We start from the raw sequence: 20,343 nt of genomic DNA on the forward strand, positions 1-20,343 counted from the left end.
AAATGTAGTATACTTAAAACCGCCTCGGTGACCTCTATTCACAATTAAAGTATTTCCGTTTCCCTATGAAACACCCTGTATAGGGCCACCCTTATTGACAGGGTGACACAAACTGTTTTTTTAATGGATATTTTATCCTTTATATTTTTACATTTTTGGATTCTTCTCGATGTCTTCTTTCCTAGAATATACGGTTTTTTAATGGTATACGAGGTGGTTTAAAAGATAATTACGTTTTTTTTTTATTAATTTCGTAGCAATATTCACACCCTGGATAATTTTGTAGTGATTTGACATCAAAAACTCTATTATGTTCACTGCTTTACTGCTTTAATTTGTGAGTTATTCGCGATTCTTTAACCCAAACATTCATAATATTAATCTAGAATGATCATTAATTTATTATATTGAATGAACTATCAAAATACCTACGTAGTTAAGATTGTTGATGGGTAAAGTATTAATAAAAACATACAATATCCTACCTAGTTGGCTATGACTTTTACACTGATTTTTTTTAAACATTTAACATTATAGTATTTTTATAGTTTTCATGACGCCACGCTTACGAAGCAGAAAAGATAGATGAGGATTAATATTTTACGCACCAACAATCTTACGTACGTAGGTATTTTGATATCTCATTCAATATTAATAAATTAAGGATAAGTCTAGATTAACATGGAGTCATTGAAGAATCTCGAAGCATTTGAAATCTGGTGCTGTAGACGCATGTTGAGGATTTCCTAAATAGACAAAGTTATTACACCAATGAATAAGTTTTACACAAAATGGGTAAAGAGCTCAAACTAGTCATAACCATAAAACGTCACAAATTGGAATACCTGAGACATATTATGCGTAATTAACAACGATATAACTTTGGACCATACTTCAAAGTGTAAGGTGCACGAAAAAAAAGAGGCAGAGGGAGAATAATATCGTGGCTTTGTAGCGTACGAAAATGGTTTAACTTTTCCACTACCGGACTTCTATAGGGTAGCAGTCAACAAATACTCCAGGGAAATAAGCTAGAAATAGATCATGTCCGGGACACTCAAAGATCCAGGTAGCTGACTACTTTTTTAGTTATTGTAGACATATAGGAAGAAAGCCTGCCTGTTCGCTGCCTAGAGGTCGCGTCCGTTTTTTAATTATTAACAATTTAGTGCAAAAATCGCGATTTTTTTGATTTTTTGAACCCCATTCAAAAGCTAAATAGTTGACATAAAATTACAAAATTTAATTTTTTAGAACATTTAAAACCTTCAAAATGCCGATTTTTGAAAGTTAAAAAGTTAATTTGTTGCTACGCAAACTGCAAAATAAGTGAAAATCTGTATTTGTTCATAACTTTTACTAAAACTACCTTAGAACTTTAATGTTTCACCCAAAATTGGGTATTGGGTTACTTAACAAACCCTCAAAATTTAATATCCATTTAGGATCCAATAATTAGTTAAAAAGTTCTATTTGTTTATCCCAGAGACCTTTATTTTGCAATAACATAAGACAGAAAATAATGAAGATAGGGCAATTCTGCGTATACCAAATGAAAGTACAAAAGTGATACTATCAAAAGGTACTAAAAAAAGATAAAAAATTATCTAATATAGTCAAAAATCCTAATGCCAAATTTTTGAAATTTTGTAGTTTATAAACATTTAAAATAATTTAAAAATATTGTCCGTAGAAAAAAACATTTTACATATTTAAAATGCTGGTATTTTACGCGAATTTTTAAAAATGTAGTTCAATTGGTGGCTAGTCGTGGTCAGTGAAGGGGGAGCTGGAAGCCGACAAATGCACGAGTTCAAAAACTAAAAACTTAAAACTACTATCATTTTCTATATCTCGAGATCTACTGAATATATTATTTGGATCTTTCTTTTTTTAATTTGTATATAATTCTTCTGTACATTACAAATATGCAATTTGTCTAGACATTTATTAATTAATAAACAGTCTAATTTGTTTAAACAATTTTTGAAAAAATAATTTTTTCCCAAAAATCCATGTTTTTAATCATTATTAATCATAGAAAAAGTTAAGGTATACTTTTATAAATAAATTATCTTCAATAAATAATTATCTAATAAAAATAATTTATTTATTAAAGTGTACTTTAACTTTTTCTATGATCATTAATGATAATAGGATTAAAAAATAGATTTTTGTAAAAGAAATATTTTTTCAAGAATTGTCAATTAGACTGTTTAGTAATTATTAAATTTATAAACAAATTGCGTTTGTAATGTATGTACGTAGAAATTACTTACAAATTAAAAAAAGAAAGATCAAAATCCATCGAGTTGATCTTGATCCGGAGATGCAGAAAGTTGTAGTTAAAGAATTGCTCTATATGTATTTTTTATCCACCCTGTTTGTCACGTAATAAAGCAACACTACTTAATTTCTATACCATTGCATTTCTACTGGCTCCTAATAAAAAACAAATTATTTGGTAATTTTTATTAAATTTTTTAAGATAATACAAAATTAAGTACATGAAGTGCAAAATTTGCTGAAGCGTTTTCACTATTTAACAAACATTGAGTTCTTAACAAGTTTGGTCTCTCTCGCCATCCCAGGATCCAGTTTTGCTACAGATCAGTATGTATGTGGAACCACTTGGACACGTTATTGTTACTTTATCCCCGAACAAATATGATCTACCTTTTATATCAGTATCATCAGATATTTCAGGTTTTCCACAAGATTTTCCTATAAAAGACATTTTATGTAATGTAAAAAATAGTTTATATATAAATGAGAACAACAAAAACAGATTGATATACTCAGTAAAAAAATTGAATTAGTTAAACAGCCATTTTGACATATTTTCTCGAATATTTCATAAACCAATTATATAGGACGGTCCGATAAGTACTTAGCCTTCAAGAGAAAAACGAAAATTTTGGAAAAGTAGTGATTTATTTTTGAACGTAGTTTCTTTTTAGCTCGATACACTTGTCCCAACGATTCTCCACCTTCTTTAACCCGTCCGAAGAATACCTTTTCTCGAGGTCTGTAAAGTAGGCTTCCGTGGTGGTGATGAACTCTTTATTCGACTTAAATTTCTGACCGACAAGTGAATTTTTCAAGTTTGGAAATAAAAATAAGTCCTACATGCCCAAATCTGGAGAATGCGTTGGATGAAACAGCAGTTTGTAGACCAATTCGACCAATTTGGCGGAGGTGTGAGTCGGACCGTTGTCATGGTGGAAGAGTATTTTTTCTTCCCCAATTGGGGCTGTTCTTTTTGAAATTCGGCGCTGAATCGGGCCAATAATGCGGTATAGTAAAGCCCTGCGATCGTTTTGCCCTTTTGCCAGGAAGTGGATATACACACACCCAGAATTATATGGAATCACCTGATATTTCTTATTATTTCGTGCGAATTTAAAAAAACGAACACACGAAGTCAAACAATATTTATTTTAAACCAATTTAATAATAGATACATAACAATTAAATAAAACAATAAAGTATTTAACAAACAAATTGAAATTAGTTGTTTTAAAGTCAATAGCATAAAAAATTTCAATGTAAAACGAATAATGTTTAAATTGTTTTTATTTATTTTTTTTTGTTTTTTTTTTGGTAGTTATAGTGTTATCACCTCTAGTCCTTATGCAAGCTTTAGTTTGCGTGGGCACGCTTCTAATCAAATTATCAACATTTTGTTGTGGTAGGTTGCTCCATCCTTCAAGAGCAGCTTGTACTAGTCGTGCAACTCAACCAAATAACCTATACCGTACCGAGCTGTACTATCTGATTGTCTTATTGATTTGTTTATTTTCAATAAAAACCTTTATTCTTCGCAACAATAACAAGTTTTTTCAAAAGAAATAAATATTACTTTGAAATACATGGTGATTCCATTATAAGTTTGGATGTGTGTAGATTACACCTTGTGAATCTCAGAAATAAAAGTGGCTATCACCTTTCCGGCCGATTGGACTGTCTTCGCCCTCCTAGGAGCACGTTCGTGGGTGATGTCCACTGTATCGACTGTTCCTTAGTCTCTGGTGTATACCAGTGGAACCATATTTCGTCGACGGTTATGAGACAACGTAAAAACTCATTTGGTCATTTGGACTACGCTTAATGGTCTTTGGTCTCATGGTTACGTTTATTGTTCAGAGTTAGAAAATGCGGCCATAGCGCCGACAGCTTTTTTATGCCTAAAATTTCATGCAGGATATGGCCAACGAGAACTTTTGAGATGTCTCCGCTATCTCACACACCTTCAGTGGGCGGCCTATATACCAATACGAGATTGCGAATTTCTTTCACGTTATCCTCAGTGGCAGCCGTTTCCCGGGCACCTGGGAGTGAGTTGTCAAAAACCGACGTGCCACCACGTTGAAAATTAATAAACCAATTTTTGACGGTTTCCATCGAAATATAAGAGTCGCCGTTTTTAGAATTCAAGCGATTTTTGATATCGCTGCGGGATTTTCCTTCTAAAAACAAGTGTCGAATCACCGACTGATATTACTCTTTTTTTTTTCATTTTTCTTAAATCCCTAAACTTGCCCGCTTAGACATGCACTCGGTCAAAATAAAAGTAAACGGGATAATATACCACGGTTATTAGACTTTATTACGGTTGTCTTGTCCGACAGTGGTGGGGAGACTTATATTTTTGACTTTACGTCACAAGAGTTTACATTCCCATATTTTTAAATTATTTTCGATCATTGAATGTGTGTTATTGTGTATATATGTGTATTATTTGTGTTATTATGAAATAATAAGACAAATAGTACACATTTTATCTTATACCGGGTGGTGAATCGTAAAAACGGCCATAGGAAACTCAATGTAAAATTCTGAATTGTTGAATTCCTGCTTCCCTAATTATTCTACATCAAAAGTCATTTTTTTTAACATCCAATTTATTTACAATCTGTAATATGATTACAATAAGTAAATTGTTTAACAATTAAAAGAGACTTGCAGGAGACTGTCCAGTGACAATAACCTATAAAATCATAATTTTAGTACTTAACAAAATTATTTGTGACTAATAAATAAAACCCTATAAATAAAACTCTATAATAAATAAAATATTTTTGAAAATTTAAAATTTAAAATCTTGTTCGTAGATCGCTTGGAGTGTGGCGCTTTAGCCTTCTGTTTGCCTGGGGTCTCATTAGGTTCTTCGCTAGCCTGTTGGGGTGGTTTTGTAGTCGGATGTCGTATTTTTGGGCGTAACTGGCAATTTCTTCTTTGACAGTCTTCATTTGGAGATCACGATTGATGTGTTCATTGGGCATGTACCACGGTGCATTTGTAATAATGCGCAAGGTTTTCGATTGGAATCTCTCCAGGATGTCGATATTGGATCTCGACGCAGATCCCCACAGTTGGATACCATAGCTCCATATTGGCTTAATCACTGCCTTGTATACTAAAATTTTATTGTACAAACTCAGTTGTGACCTTTTTCCTATCAGCCAGTACATTTTATTGAGTTTCAGACCCAACTGTTTTCTTTTCGTGAATATGTGTTTCTTCCACGTTAATCTGCGGTCCAAGTGCATACCTAGGTATTTTACGTCATCCTTTTGTTGTAGTACTTAATTATTTATTGAGACGGTTGGGCACGTATCTTTTCGATTAGTGAACGTTATATGTACTGACTTGCTTTCGTTTACTTTAATTCGCCATGTTTGTAACCAGATATTTATACTGTCGAGATTTGTCTGGAGCAGTTGCGAGGCGATGTACGGGTTTGAGTGAGCTGCAATGATTGCTGTGTCATCTGCATATGTGGCTGTGATGATGTTTTGGCTTGTAGGAAGATCTGCTGTGTAGAGTAGGTAGAGAACTGGTCCAAGGACACTACCCTGAGGTACTCCAGCGTTGATTGGATATAAGTTAGTGCACTGATCTTTAACTTTTACAAGGAAATTGCGGTCGGAGAGATAGGACTTGAGGATTAGAAAGTAGTTGAGAGGAAGGACTTTTCTTATTTTGTATAGCAAGCCAGTGTGTCAGACTTTATCAAAAGCCTGCGAGACATCCAAAAAGGCTGTCGAGCAGTATTGCTTCTCTTCTAAGGCTTTGTTTATGGAATTGCAGACTCGATGAATTTGCTCGGTGGTAGCATGTTGTTGTCTAAATCCAAACTGGTGGTTGGGTATTAGCTGCTTTTCCACGAGGATTGGCTGTAATCTGTCTAGTAAGAGTTTTTCAAAAACCTTTGACATCACTGAAAGTAGACTGATAGGTCTATAGGACTTAACTTCTTCTACAGGCTTGCCTGGTTTGGGTATTAAGATGATTTGTGCCACTTTCCACAAAAGGGGATAGTAACCAGTTCTTAAGATTGCGTTAAAAATCTTTGTCAAATATTGCACGCCTTTCTTGGGAAGTTCTTTTAAAATTCTTGCAGTGATTAAGTCGAACCCTGGGGACTTTTTCGGATTCATATCTGTTTGGATTTTGTTGAAAACTTGTTTGGCTGTGAATTTCTCCAACGGTGCTTCTAGTTGGTATGGATATTCTAAATACAATTGAATATTATCTTCTGCATCAGAGTTGTTGTTTTGGGCATGTAGTTGGAACACTTCCTCCAGGTATTTGGCAAAGACTGTAGCTTTTTCGTTGTTACTTTTAGCCCATCGTCCGTTACTGGCCCGGATAGGCGGATTAGAGAGTTGTGGTCTGTTAATCTTTCGTGTTGCCTTCCATAGTATTCGGAGGTTTCCGTGGCAGATAGATTTTGTAGATATCGTTTTATGTCGTTGTTTTTATTGTTGTTTAACAAAGTTTTTAGTCGCGCTGTAGCTTGGTTTAATCTATTTTTATCCTGGGGTGCACGGGTTCTTTGCCATACTTTCCTTAGTCTTCTTTTTTCTGCGATTTTTTCTTTTATTTCGTTGGGTAAATCTTTGTGTATGATTGTTCTTGGTTGTTTAGGTGTTGACTGCCAGCCAGCTTCCTGAATTATCCTATTTAATTGATTTACTGCTTCGTCAATTTCGCCATCCGATTTTAGTGGGATGTTTAGGTCTAGTCTCTCATCAAGGATAGCCCGGAATTTAATCCAATTGGTATATTTACTACTTAAATATGGTGGAGGTTGTGTTTCGAGGATATTCGTGGATATCATGACCAAGACAGGAGAGTGGTCGGATTAAAGATCGAAACAAGATTGTGCTGTCTGGGATTCAAGTGGTATTCCTTTAGTCACACAGAAATCAACCAAATCTGGAATTTTGTTTGTGTCTGTGGGCCAGTATGTGGGTTCGCCAGTAGATATGTATTTAAGGTTGTTGGTTTCCATTGCCATGTATAATTGCCTACCTTTCGGGGTTATTAGCCTGGATCCCCAGTGAGTGTGTTTTGCGTTATAATCGCCGCCTGCTAGAAACCTGTTTCCAAGTGTGTTGAAGAATTCTTGGTATTGATTTTTGGCTATAGTATGTCGTGGTGGACTATATATTGCAGTTACTGTTAAAGGACCGTTCCAGTCTTCTATGCTAATACTTGTTGCTTGTATATAGTCTCTTTTAAACTTATTTAACTCGTGGTGTTTTATAGATGACTTAATTATGATTGCCGTTCCTCCATGTGCAGTGCCATCTGGATGTTTGGTGTTATATATTGCATAGTTGGGAATTCTCAGATAGCTTCTATTTGTAAAGTGTGTTTCAGATATTAACATTATGTCGATGTTGTGTATTAGTATAAAAGCTTTAACCTCTTGAGCATGATTTGTTAGCCCGTTGGCATTCCAAATAGCTATTTTTAAAAATTTGATCATTTTGTTAATTTAGTGACGACGGTGGTGAGAAGGTTTAACAGTGTATCCATTTGTTCCATCAGGACTTTTAACATATTCTTTAGTTCAGCCATGTCATTTGAGGCGGGAGTATTGGTAGTAATTACTTCTGTTTGGTTTGTATTACTATTCGTAATTTGTTGTGAGTTATTAACGATTTGAGCGTAGGTAACTCCTGCTTGGACATGTTGTGCATGATTAATTGGCATGCTAGGCCTGGGTTTAATCGTTGGGAATTTTTTCGTTTGTAGCTCCTTGTATACCCTGCAACCTTTGTAGTTTTCTGGGTGGTCTCCCTCGCAGAGTACACACTTAACGTTGGCACTTCTTTCTTTATTAGTGCATTGCTCTGTTGCATGATCCCCTGTGCACTTTACACATCGTGGTCTAAGGTAGCAGTATGATTTGGTATGTCCGTATCGTTGACATCTAGAACATTGTGGTATCTCTCTTTTCTGGTACGGTGGTTCAATTTTAATCTTATGGTTTAATAGGAACTCAATGTCATATATATTTCTATTATTATCAGAAGGTTCCAGGTCGACGAAAAATAGTGATAGCTGATCTTTAGTTTTAGGGTGTTTGATGTTCCAAATGTTTCTAACAGTGTGGCCTTTCTCTTCTATTTCCTTTTTTATAAGATTTTTGTCCATCGAGTAATGCATGTTCTTAGGAACAACCCTGAAACTGCGCTCGTTTTTTATTTGATAAGTATGAAACTCTGTCTTTTTTTCCGATAGGGCTTTTGTTATTGTACTATAGTAGTCAGCAGATTTTGGCTGAAGTTTAACTTGATCGGAGCTAAGAACTTTTAATTCGTAATTATTTTCAGCAATTTGGTTTAGTAATTCGATAAGTGGGGGTATGTGTTTAACCCCCTTAATAAATATTGGAGGCGGTTTGGTTATTTTCTCTTTTTCACTTGTGCTTTCATTGTCATTTATTTCATCATCTTTTGACTCGCTATTTAGTGCCTCGAATCTGTTAGAAGCGGTAGTCGGCGAGTTCAGCCAGTAATCGTTTATTTTTGTTTGCTTTACAATTTTTTTGTCTGGACTAGTTCGATGTCTTTTGTTGGAGTTTTCGACTGTTTTCCATTCGGTTTGATTTAATGAGGTGGAAGGTGGGTTAGTATATTGGGGTTGCTTTAAGGGTTGAGAGTAAGATGTGTTTAATGGTTGAGAAATTTGCATATTACCTTGTAATTGTTGATCAGTGCACATTTGGTATTTTGGAGCGTACGCCACTGGCTGCTGACTAGTACCCATTGCGTCGCATTGCATAGGTTCGTTAGATTGCGGAATCGAAGCGGAATCCATTTTCGCTTTTTGGGTCCCATTAACAATCGTTTAATTTGTTTCACCACAAAAACTGGATTTTTATTTTTGTATTTATATTTAACTATAGATAAGCAGACTGGTAATATCGACTGTCTCGTTCGAAATTCAAACAAAGACTCTCAAAAGTCATGAGAGAATACTTGTAGAGAATTAAAATCTGTGTTAAAATCAAAAGTAGAAATTGTTCTACGATTTAAATGCATTCCAAAATTTTGAAAAATATGATACATTTGCCACAATAGTGTAAAAGTAAGGCCACACGTTACTATGCTGACAGTGCTCACACCATTGACTGAATAAAAAAATCTTTATTATTAATCCTTTCTCAGCAACTGAGGGTATCTTATCAACTGTATTGTTTTTAAACAATAGATGATAAAATAAAAATATTGACAGTTCAAAAATGTGAACATTATTGCATTGTGTGTGGCCTAAGTTTGGACTGAAAACTAAAATGTATTACATTTTTACAAAATTTTGGAATATGTTTAATTACGTAGACCAATTTTAACAGTTATTTCCAATACAGATTTCAATCCTCTTCAAATAGTTTCTAATGTCTTTTGATGTAAAATAATTATTAGGGAAGCTGGAATTCAACAGTTCAGAATTTTACATTGAGTTAATGCAAAACTTTGACGCATGTCAAAAATCTCATTGTGTTTTAATTGTATTCATTTTTTTCGAATCCTGAGAAAACTAATAAATATTTTTGAAAAATTTAAACTCAGAATGAAAGACTACATTATTACCGAGGGCTGAAAGTCCCTGAAAACTTCTATAATGTTTATTTTAATAAGTTACAGGGCTGAAAATAAAAGATAAGTGTGATATTTAATTTCAAATATTTCATTCAATAGAATCTGCCTGTTTATTCTAAAGGGCTTTCCGCCCTCGGTAATAATGTAATCTTGCATCCTGCGTTTAAATTTTTCTAAAATACTTGGTTTTCTCAGGATTCGAAAAAAATCATATTACGATTCAAATGACAGTAAACTCTTGTGACGTAATCTCACCCTTAATGTTCATTGGTTAGTCGATTTAGGCAACCGTAGTAATGTCTAAGAACCGTGATAATATACATTTTAGTGACATGACATTTTAGTTAAATCTGACAGTTGTCACATTTTATTTGCAATTTGCCATAAAAACAAATCAATTGTGTTTATTGCATTTATAAAATTGTATTTTCTTTGATTTGTATAGTCTGTCACATACAATTTAATGCGTTAGAAAGAAATCGAAAAACTGTGACGCACTGAAAGATGCTCATGAGAAAAAGCATACGAGTCCAATTTGGCTTATACGCTCTGAGATTCGCTGGTGTCGCTCCTAGCGGATTACTAATGCAACTTTCACCGGTAATTTTTAAATTTATTATTTAATTGTTATCGCTTAATATTTACAACGCAAAAAAGTAATTAAATTGTAATCAATTTTTTTAAGATTTTGCTAATCATTTTGACGTTCTATTGATAAAATATGAATTTCTTACTTCGGATACTTTCACAATTATCGTGTAGATGGCGCTAAGATTAATTTATAATTACATATTACGGAACATTAAAAAAACTTAAATTCAGTATTTAAAACGTAAGTATATTTAAGGTAAAAATATATACCACAGCTTTGACCAACTAATATTTTTTATAATTAATGTTCTTAATTATAATTTTAAATTAATCACTTTGACATTTATGTCAAATTTCCAGTAAACGTTTACAGACTTGTCACTACTGGCGCTCGCGAATTTTTAAATATCCTCTCTACGTACGAGCTCACAGCGTATATTTTGACATAGGCCGTCTACAAGAGTGTATTACACGATGGTAGATTTCTCTTGCGACAGTGGCGCCATCGGGCTGCGAGGCTAAGTACTTATCGGACCACCACGTAGAAGTATAATTAAACTCGTTGAATTTGTCTCTAAAAAGACTATTCATTCATTCTTTTTCAATTAAATTTTAAATTTATTTCATGCAACCATGAGAAGAGTTATCGTATGATACTACGTAAGTACCTTAATAGTCCAGAGAAATAAAGTTTTTGTCGGGACACTTGAGCAGCCAGGTTGCAAATGGGTTTTTTAATACTATATACCTATTAACACATTATAAATACAAAAATGCCCGTCACAGTTCGGACGAGAAATTTAGTTATTAACAAATAAGGGTAAAAATGGCAATTCTTTCGTTTAAATCGCTACAGGTAAAAATAGGGTAATCAAATATCTTATCTATAATATTCTTCTTTTAGTAGATGATACAAGGTTTAAAATTACACCTTTTGAATTTTGTTACGATCATTTGTTGCTTCGAAAATTGCAAAATAAAACTAAAATTTCGAAAATAAAAAAATTGCTATAACTTTTGCGAAAATGCCCTTAAGACTTTCATTTTGCATGAAAAGTTGACTCAAACAGTCCATATAATGCACAAAAAATTTTAGGACGATTCGTCAGTCAGTTTAAATTTTATTCAATTTGTTTATCCCAAAGAGCTTTTTTTGGCAATGTTATTGTTCAGAAAATAATAATGATATAGCAATTCTGTGGAAACCACATGAAAGAAGAATAGTTATAATCTCAAAGTATTGAAAAAAAATCATTAAAAAGTCGTTTTTATTCCTCCGAAAACATTTTACTGAAGTAGAGTCATTTTTGGCTTATAAACAATTTTAATAGCTTTGTTAATATTGACTGTAGAGTAAATCTACTTTGAAATTTCAAAAGCTGATATTTCTACACGAATTTTCAAAAAAAAATTTTGCCTAGGTTAATTAGGGTCAAAGTTAGCCCCTTTTACTATTCACAGTTACTTCTATATACATAAAATTCTCCTGTAACAGTGTTAGTTACCATACTACTCCGAAACGGCTTGACCGATTTTTATAAAATTTTACACGTATATCCTATAGGACTAAGAATAGGTTATAACCTGTTTTTCATACCCATAAGTTATAAAGGAGTTTTCACTTAGGCAAAAAGTTTTTTCTGAAAATTTGTGTAAAAATACCAGCTTTTCAAATCACATTGTAGTTTTAGCCTATATTCAATATTAACAAAGTTATTTAAATTGTTTATAAGCCAAAAATAACTCTGCTTTTTTAAAATGTTTTGGAAGTGATAAAAATGACTTTTTAATGATTTTTTAAATACGTTGAAAATATGACTATCCTTCTTTCATGTGGTTTTCACAAAATTGCTATATAATTATTATTTTCTGAACAATAACATTGCAAAAAAAAGATCTTTGGAATAAACAAATTGAATAAAATTTAAACTAATTGACAAATCGTCTTAAAATTTTTTTTGTACATTATAAGGACTGTTTGACTCAACTTTTCATGCAACATGAAAGTCTTAAGGTCATTTTCGGAAAAGTTATAGCAAATGTTTTATTTTTGAAATTTTAGTTTTATTGTGCAATTTCCGAAGCAACAAATGATCGGATCAAAATTCAAAAACTGCTGTTTTAAACCTTGGCTCATCTACTAAAGGAAAAATACTATAAATAAGATATATATATATATATATATATATATATATATATATATATATATATATATATATATACATCCCGCTATCATTATGTCATCTTTTCATGTTGCAGTCATTTGGCATCACTAAGAAATACTATAATTTTCGAATTTTAATTCGTGTATGTTTGTTGAGCGCATTTTTTAATGCCCTGTATCGTTCTCAGTTTTCTAAAATGTTGATTTTAAAAATTTAAATTATATACAAAAATTTTTACACTTCACAGCCATTTTGACTTCCACCACATAAAAATGTGTATTTGCGGTGTATTAGCCGTCAATCGATGTTGCCACGAGTTAAAAATATCAATCGTTTGAGGCCAGGTAGAAAAGGTATATTATAAACCATATAAAAGGTGGGTTCTTTACCTGTTCGGCTAGTTCGGCTGGTAAGGGTCCAAATATTTTACGAGTTGAATTGTGTTTATTTTATTTCATCTGCTAAATTATAATTTTCTCATAACGACTTAAAATATTTGTTTGAAAAATTAATTTTGGGTCATTCCATTTCAAATCACTCAATTTTGGAGCAAAAAAAAATTTGGACCTCTGATTTGTCTGAAAATTGGTATATAGCTTCTGCGGGACGTAAAAATAAGATATTTAAGGTCAAAAAATCTTCTTCTTCTTTTTTCTCAAAATGTTATTTTATTCGATTTTACAGTGATTTGGTGTTTATTTATACAAATTTCCATTTTCTCTCGTAAAGTATCAATGGAAAACATAATATTTTAATAGAAGGGACTCAAAAATGTCATTATATGGCATTATAACAAGTTACTTTGATTCAAAACAAGCTTTTGATCAAATTTTATAGTATAGAAAACGTTAAAATACCGTTTTTTTTACATTTTTCTCCATTCCCAAAATGCATCATAATCGATTTGGCTGAAAATTTGCCCACAGATAGACAAAACATAGGACTTTAAGTGGTCATAAGGATTTGAATTATATTACAATACCCAAAAAGTTACATGCAATATTATAGTCAAAAATATAGGCGTCTACTGTAAGTAAAATTAACTCGAAAATATCGACCTCACGACAAAAATTGTTAAAAAGAAATTGTAATAATTGTAAATACGATTTATTTGGAACAATTTCAGTTCCTTCCATTTTTGTCGAAAAGTTAAAAATGGCGGAGATATTGAGCAAAACAGGTTCTCCTTTAAAATCAAGATGGCCGCTAACGTAACGGAGGAATTCATTCGCGATTTTAAATTTAGGCTACTATTGACTCCCCTAAAGATCAGAAAAATAAATTTTTGTGCAGCTTGGCATTCAAGGTCAAATGCTATCCCGACTGGACTAATATATACTTTTGAGTATGATATTACTGCATGTAACTTTTTTGGTATTATAATATATTTCAAATCCTTCTAACCACTTAAAGTCCTATCTTTTAGCTATCTGCGGGCAAATTTTTAGCCAAATCGATGATGATGTATTTTGGGAATGGAGGAAAATGTAAAAAACGGTATATTAACGTTTTTTACACTATATAATTTGATCAAAAACTTGTTTTGATTCAAAATAACTTGTTATAATGCCATATAATGACATTTTTGAGTCATTTCTATTAAAATATTATGTTTTTCATTGATACTTTACGACAGAAAATGCAAATTTGTTTAAATAAACACCAAATCACTGTAAAATCGCATAAAATAACATTTTGAGAAAAAAGAAGAAGAAGACCTTAAATATCTTCTTTTTACGTCCCGCAGAAGCTATATACCAATTTTCAGACAAATCGGAGATCCAAATTTTTTCGCCTAAGTGATTTGACCATAGAGGTATATATTAACATAGAGGGAGCCTGCCTTCCGCGCTTCCTGACGACAAGATCTCATGGACTGGTTTGCTGCATCTCTTTCTAACACATTGTATCGAAAATCTATGATGACATCCAGTGTGAATATAGGCACGGAAGAGGAGGACAACTGTAGCAGCTTTACTATGCGTAAGAGTGAAACAGCACTAATCCAAATAAAAAAGATGGTGTCGTCACTTCGCTCTGAATGACACTCTCTCTATGCTAATATTTAACTCTATGGATTTGACACGGAATGTACCTTTTACATTTTCGTTTAATTTACTTACGGTTTTTGTTCAGAATTTTGAAGAAACGCTTGGTTTGACATAAAATTTGGGACACGCATAGCTAATATGTTAAAGAAAAAAAGTGATATTGTGCCGATATGTGCTTTTGATCTGGAGGTGAGTTTCGTACGTTATCGGGGATGAAAACAAATACGTTCAAATAAGTCCGGAATTGGATAAACTGACTAATTCTAAACAACTTCTATTTTATAGAGTTTTTTCACTAAGTCAATAATTTTAGAGATATTTGCGAGTGAATATGTTCATTTTTCAACAAAAAAAAAACACGTTTTTAGACGGTTTTTCGCAAATAACTCAAAAAGTAGGTACCTACTTTATTGAAAAAAAATTAGCAAATAGCAAATATAGCTTATAGAAAAGTGTAAAAATGGTATATGTGTCAGGTCTGTAGACCCAGTAGAAGCAGAGTTATTGCTAAGCTTTGTTTTAAAACCAAGAGGAGTAGGTAAACTAAAAAGACAGATTCACACCCAAGAAAGTCACTAGAAATATCTTCAGATACATCTTCTTTTTTGGTTGATCATATCGGCCTTTGACGGTAATATTGACTAAAAATCTAAAACTAAAAGGAATAACGCAGAAAATACAAAAATCGCTGATAAAATAAATAAACTAACCTATGAAATGCCAATAGTGTTAAAATTTTATAAATGTCATTATTGTCAAAATTTGATATGAGTAAAATTGCCTGAGGTTGTACCAATTACAAACAAGGTTTACGGCGCGGGAAATTTGAATTACTCTTAGTTTAAAAACAGACTATAATTAAAAATAACCTCTTATATGTCAAATTCCAAATCGAATATTTTAACGTGAAATAAAAAAAATTAAACACTTTTCTAGGAAAACTTATTACAACTTTTTTGAAGTGTTTAAGAAAACGTTTATTTTTATTTTTTTAAAAAGATTTGTCAAATTCCAAATCGAATATTTTAACGTGAAATAAAAAAAATTAAACACTTCTAGGAAAACTTATTACAACTTTTTTGAAGTGTTTAAGAAAACGTTTATTTTTATTTTTTTAAAAAGATTCTAGCAGCAAGAGTAAGCAAGTTACGCTCAAAATACAGTTGTTTCTTTTTTTTTTTTTTTTTGGTTAAAAATATCGTAAAAATCTCCCTCTAATTAACAGCCCAAATGGAATTAATCGTTACCACTTCACAAGTAACTTTATGTATTGTTTGTGTTTGTAAGTTTCATCAGTTCAAAGTGCTTATTTGTGAAAAAATTTGGTTTTAAAGTAAATTTTAAATCTTTAATTTAAAAAAAAAGACTTTTTTCAAAATAACTTAAAAATTATTAGTGATACCAAATATCTTAAAGAGTAAAAAATGTAGGTTTTGCTTTTTTAAATATTTGGGATTTTTTGATTTTCTGGAAGACAAAAATTGGTTAAGATATGGCTATTTAAAATTTGCATATACATACTCGTGACTAGTGATTCGTTCGAGCCCTTTCAACAAACCCCCTTTCAAAAATAAGCATTTTTAACCAATGCAACTTACAGATCATATACAGGGTGTCCCCGAAAATAGTGCGTTCCTTAAAGGTATAGATAGAAAGCACAATGTAGAGCAAAAAATTCTTATAACATTTTCAGCCGTTTAAAACTTTTATAGAACAAAATTTGCTTAGAATTAGAATTAGTTAGTTTATCCACTCCCGGACTTATTTTGAACGTATGTTTTTTCACCCCCAAGAAGGGGTGAAATTCACATCCAGGACAAGAGAGCATATCGGCATAATCTCACTTTTTTCTTTGGCATTTTAGCTACGTGTGTGCCAAATTTCATGTCAATCCAAGCGGTTCTTTAAAATCTGGAGGTTTTGCGATATTTTACCGTGAGTGAATGGAATAATTGCCGTTGTCACTTTTAGATAAGAAGTCATTATCACAATGACATAGTCAGGTTAACTGAATTATATAATTATTGTTTTTATCATTAAATGTGAAAACCTAGAATTATCCATGTCTGTGCGTCAATAAACACAACTCCTCTGTTAGTAGGACAGAAAGAATGACAAATAAGGTGTCAAATGAAAGCCTATAACCAAAATATGATATTACATGTGAGAAGTTTGACCTCGGACTGCCTGTTCCAGAGTTGCAACCGAAAGTACTGTTTTAAATTCGTCGAAATAGTACAAACTATTATTCAACGCGACTAAGAAAGACCAGAACAAATACATACTTCCGGTTTCATGCCTGTCTGTTCGTCCATGTCTGTCGGTGAACAAAATTCATCCGTCATATCAACTGACAAAAAGTTACACGAAGAGTTCAAATATCGACTGCCGGTTCAACTTCCGGTCACTTTGGGTGAAAAATTAGAACTTACGATGTCCAATTGCTTGTTACAATTTTTTTATAAGTGTTCTACTCTATCTATTCTGACTTTTTCTATAACTTACTTAGATCACATATAATTTAATACAGTTTTGATGTCAGGGTCTTCAAAATTTATGTGGTGAGTTCCAGTATGTGATGAATGAAAAACGACTCCATAAGCAGAAGAAAAAAGTGTTCTTTAAAGTGTTCTCAAAACCTAAGACAATACATCGACTCACAAGAGCGTTGTGACAGTAGCAGAAATTCGTGTTGGGGTTCGAATTACTTTCTCATACGGCTTACTCTCCTGACTTGGCCCCCTCCGATTATTAAGTGTTCGAAAAAAATCAGCTGAGATAATTGAAGAAAAAAATAACTATTTTTCAGAGCTTCCAGAATCGTATTATGCGCACGGCATCGACATAAAAAATTTGTAAAACCGTTAAAATCGCTGTATTGAACATATTGAATAAAATTAAGGAATTTTCATGAAAACATGTTTTTCATGAAAATATGTCTACTTTTATAGGACGCACTTCAGCAGTTCATAAAAAAAGCTTACAGACTTTCTAATGCTGTTTGCTAAATAGCAAAAATAACAAAAATTTTATTACTCATGAAGAAGATCAAGCAGCTAAATTTAAAGTAAAATCATTAGATGGCATATAAATAGATATGGAACAGAAGTTGATATCCACTTCTGAACCCACCTCAGAAGAAGTGGACGAAATAGAGTAATTGGGAGTCCTTCAAAGGTCACCTGAGCACTCAGAACCTAGTACCAGTACACGCAGCTGCGATAATATTAAAGAGAAATCCGACAAAAGAATTGAGAGGGAACTCTGGACCAAATATCAAAAACCAGTGTAACCTAACACTTCCAGCTTCATATTAATAATAGAAAATCACCGAAAGACAAATATGTAATGTAAAGAATTAATATCTCAATATTCCGGTCTACTAAACAATAACGACTGGCAAAACATTAATTTATTCAAGTCGTATATTCAAAAAATAAGATAAGTAGAGTAATAAATGGATAATTAAAAATTGCGAGAAACACTGCAAGACCCGAAGACAAAAAAAAAAACAAAAATTAATGTGCTAAATAAAAGTATTGATTCGTTACTGCAGAACTAGAACTGTTATATGGAGCTATACTAGTCTGGATCGGTGTAAATTAAATGAAAAAGAAAATAATATAATAAACACACTTTAAGAGCAGATAGAGAAAATATATGGATTATCAGAAGGTTCAAACGGCAGAATTATCAACGATAAACAAGAAAAAGTCAACGAGATAATGATTCTTTACCAACTGTTTTATTATAATTAGGGGTACGGAATAGATACGAATTTCGGCGAAATTTTTAACAAAAATGAGATAAATGTGAAATATGGAGTTTTTGTTTATTTCCGCGAAGTACCTGCAGGTGCTCAACTCGTCCGTAAATAAGTAGGTACTTAGTCACGTAGTAAATAAGGAATGGAAAGATTTTACGGAAGTCGGAAATTTTTCTATTGCACATAATTTTTAAAAGGTGTTTATTTTTCTAACACGTGTTGAAACAGAAGGAACTTTCATTGTTCATCATTAAATAGATAAAGATAAGATAAGGAATTGATATTTTTCAATGTTGATTCTTTGAGAAATATAAATAATCCGACTGTTGTTATCTGCATTTCGGTCTTTTGTATTGGTAAAAATCTAAGTAGGAATAAAAGTCGGCTAATTCTTATTTTCTAAACATATAAATTAGTCAAACAGGACAATCAGTGCTCATTCCGTCAATTTTTACTAAGAACATGGTCTATCAAAAAAGTTTTCATAGTAACATAAAGTTACTTAAAGTATCCCCTAAAATGGGACGCCCTAAAACAATTTTGAGTGATCGAGTCAAAGAATTTTCAACAGATGACCTATATCTGTGTGACACAAGACATAATTGCTACACAGTGCAGTTTTTCGTCATTTGCTAAAGCAGCATTACAAAGCATTTGGAGTCCAACGAACAGCGTAGACGCAGAACGATTCTTCAGCACATATAATATTGTAGTGACAGTGACAGATCGAAGAACAGCTCTTAAAGAGTCGAATGTCGAAATTACAACGATGTTAGCTTTTAATTAATGTTTTCTGTTGTTTTACTCGTAGTTAAAAATAAATGCGAAATTTTGTAATTATAAAAAAAGTAAATGCGAAATTCATGTTTTTTATTTGCGAAAATTCCGTACCCCTAATTATAATTAGTTATAAAATAGCTTAAATGGGGAAAAGCTGTAAGCTTAGACCAAACACCAGTAGGGGGCATCCAATTAATTGAGTGAAAAAAATTAAATGTATAACAATATTCACTTCATTTACTGAAAAGGCATTGTCCCGCAAGAATGGTTGAAATCACAATTAATAGCCCTACAAAAAGACAAGCGCTTAAAAGTGATAAGACCATTGAACAATAAGCCTGTAAGCTACCTTTTAAACACATGCTCAAAAATAATCCATAACGCAAGGATTGTTAGGAAATTCTTTTATAGACTTCAGGCAACAAATTCTCCTGATCATGTTTAAAAAACGTACGGAATGTACTAAATAAAAAAATATATTTATCATTTAAAAATATATACCCTTATACTATAACATAATTCTAACGTTGAATATATAATGCTTTCCTGTGGAGTATACAAAGGATGGTCCTGTTTTTCCCGCACGCTGCCTTGTTTAGTCTTCTTTGTCGTTTAATTCGTTAAATTCTATCCTCTTATGTCACGGCTTCAGGAAGAAGTGGATATATGCAGTGAACGGGAGGCCTATGTCGAACAGTGAACGAAGGGGGCCTTTTCGCGTTTATCATGTAGAGAAGTCACCTGTCAAAAGCTGGACGTATGTAATCGTATTCACTTTGTTAAATACTGTCACATAATATGTCATACACCTCTGTGCGTTAATCCATTTTATTTCTACAATTTTAAGGTGCTATTACATGCCGCCATTTTGATTTGTCTACAGTCGCATTCTGCCCGTTAAATCCCATCGTTTGAGGCGCTGTACGTCACGACTGGATCAATTGTAGCGAAGCTACATGACTAAGGCCCTTTTAACATGTTGCTGTATTTGATTTTTCTGTGCCATTTTATATTATTTGTCAAATACTATTATTTGAGGTGCTGTACATCACGATTGGACCAATAGGACCGTAGCTACAAGACTAAGGCCC

The 20,343-nt window shown here is 32.5% G+C and overlaps 2 protein-coding genes across 3 annotated transcripts in view; both read right to left on the minus strand.

Annotated features, from left to right (window-relative positions):
- Nucleotides 1-20,343, minus strand: part of LOC114342278 (nitrilase and fragile histidine triad fusion protein NitFhit) — a 368,011-nt gene that overhangs the window by 312,536 nt on the left and 35,132 nt on the right. The window lies entirely within an intron of this gene.
- The window catches only part of LOC114334799 (sushi, von Willebrand factor type A, EGF and pentraxin domain-containing protein 1-like), a 204,172-nt gene continuing 186,286 nt past the window's right edge, over nt 2,458-20,343 (minus strand). For both annotated transcript variants that reach the window (XM_028284892.2, XM_028284891.2), the window contains exon 31: nt 2,458-2,724. In XM_028284892.2, coding sequence (XP_028140693.1) covers nt 2,561-2,724 — 164 coding nt within the window. In that variant the 3' untranslated portion in view covers nt 2,458-2,560. The remainder of the gene's footprint in view (nt 2,725-20,343) is intronic.

Source organism: Diabrotica virgifera, chromosome 6, assembly GCF_917563875.1.
Source record: "Diabrotica virgifera virgifera chromosome 6, PGI_DIABVI_V3a".
NCBI classification, from domain to species: Eukaryota; Metazoa; Arthropoda; class Insecta; order Coleoptera; family Chrysomelidae; genus Diabrotica; species Diabrotica virgifera.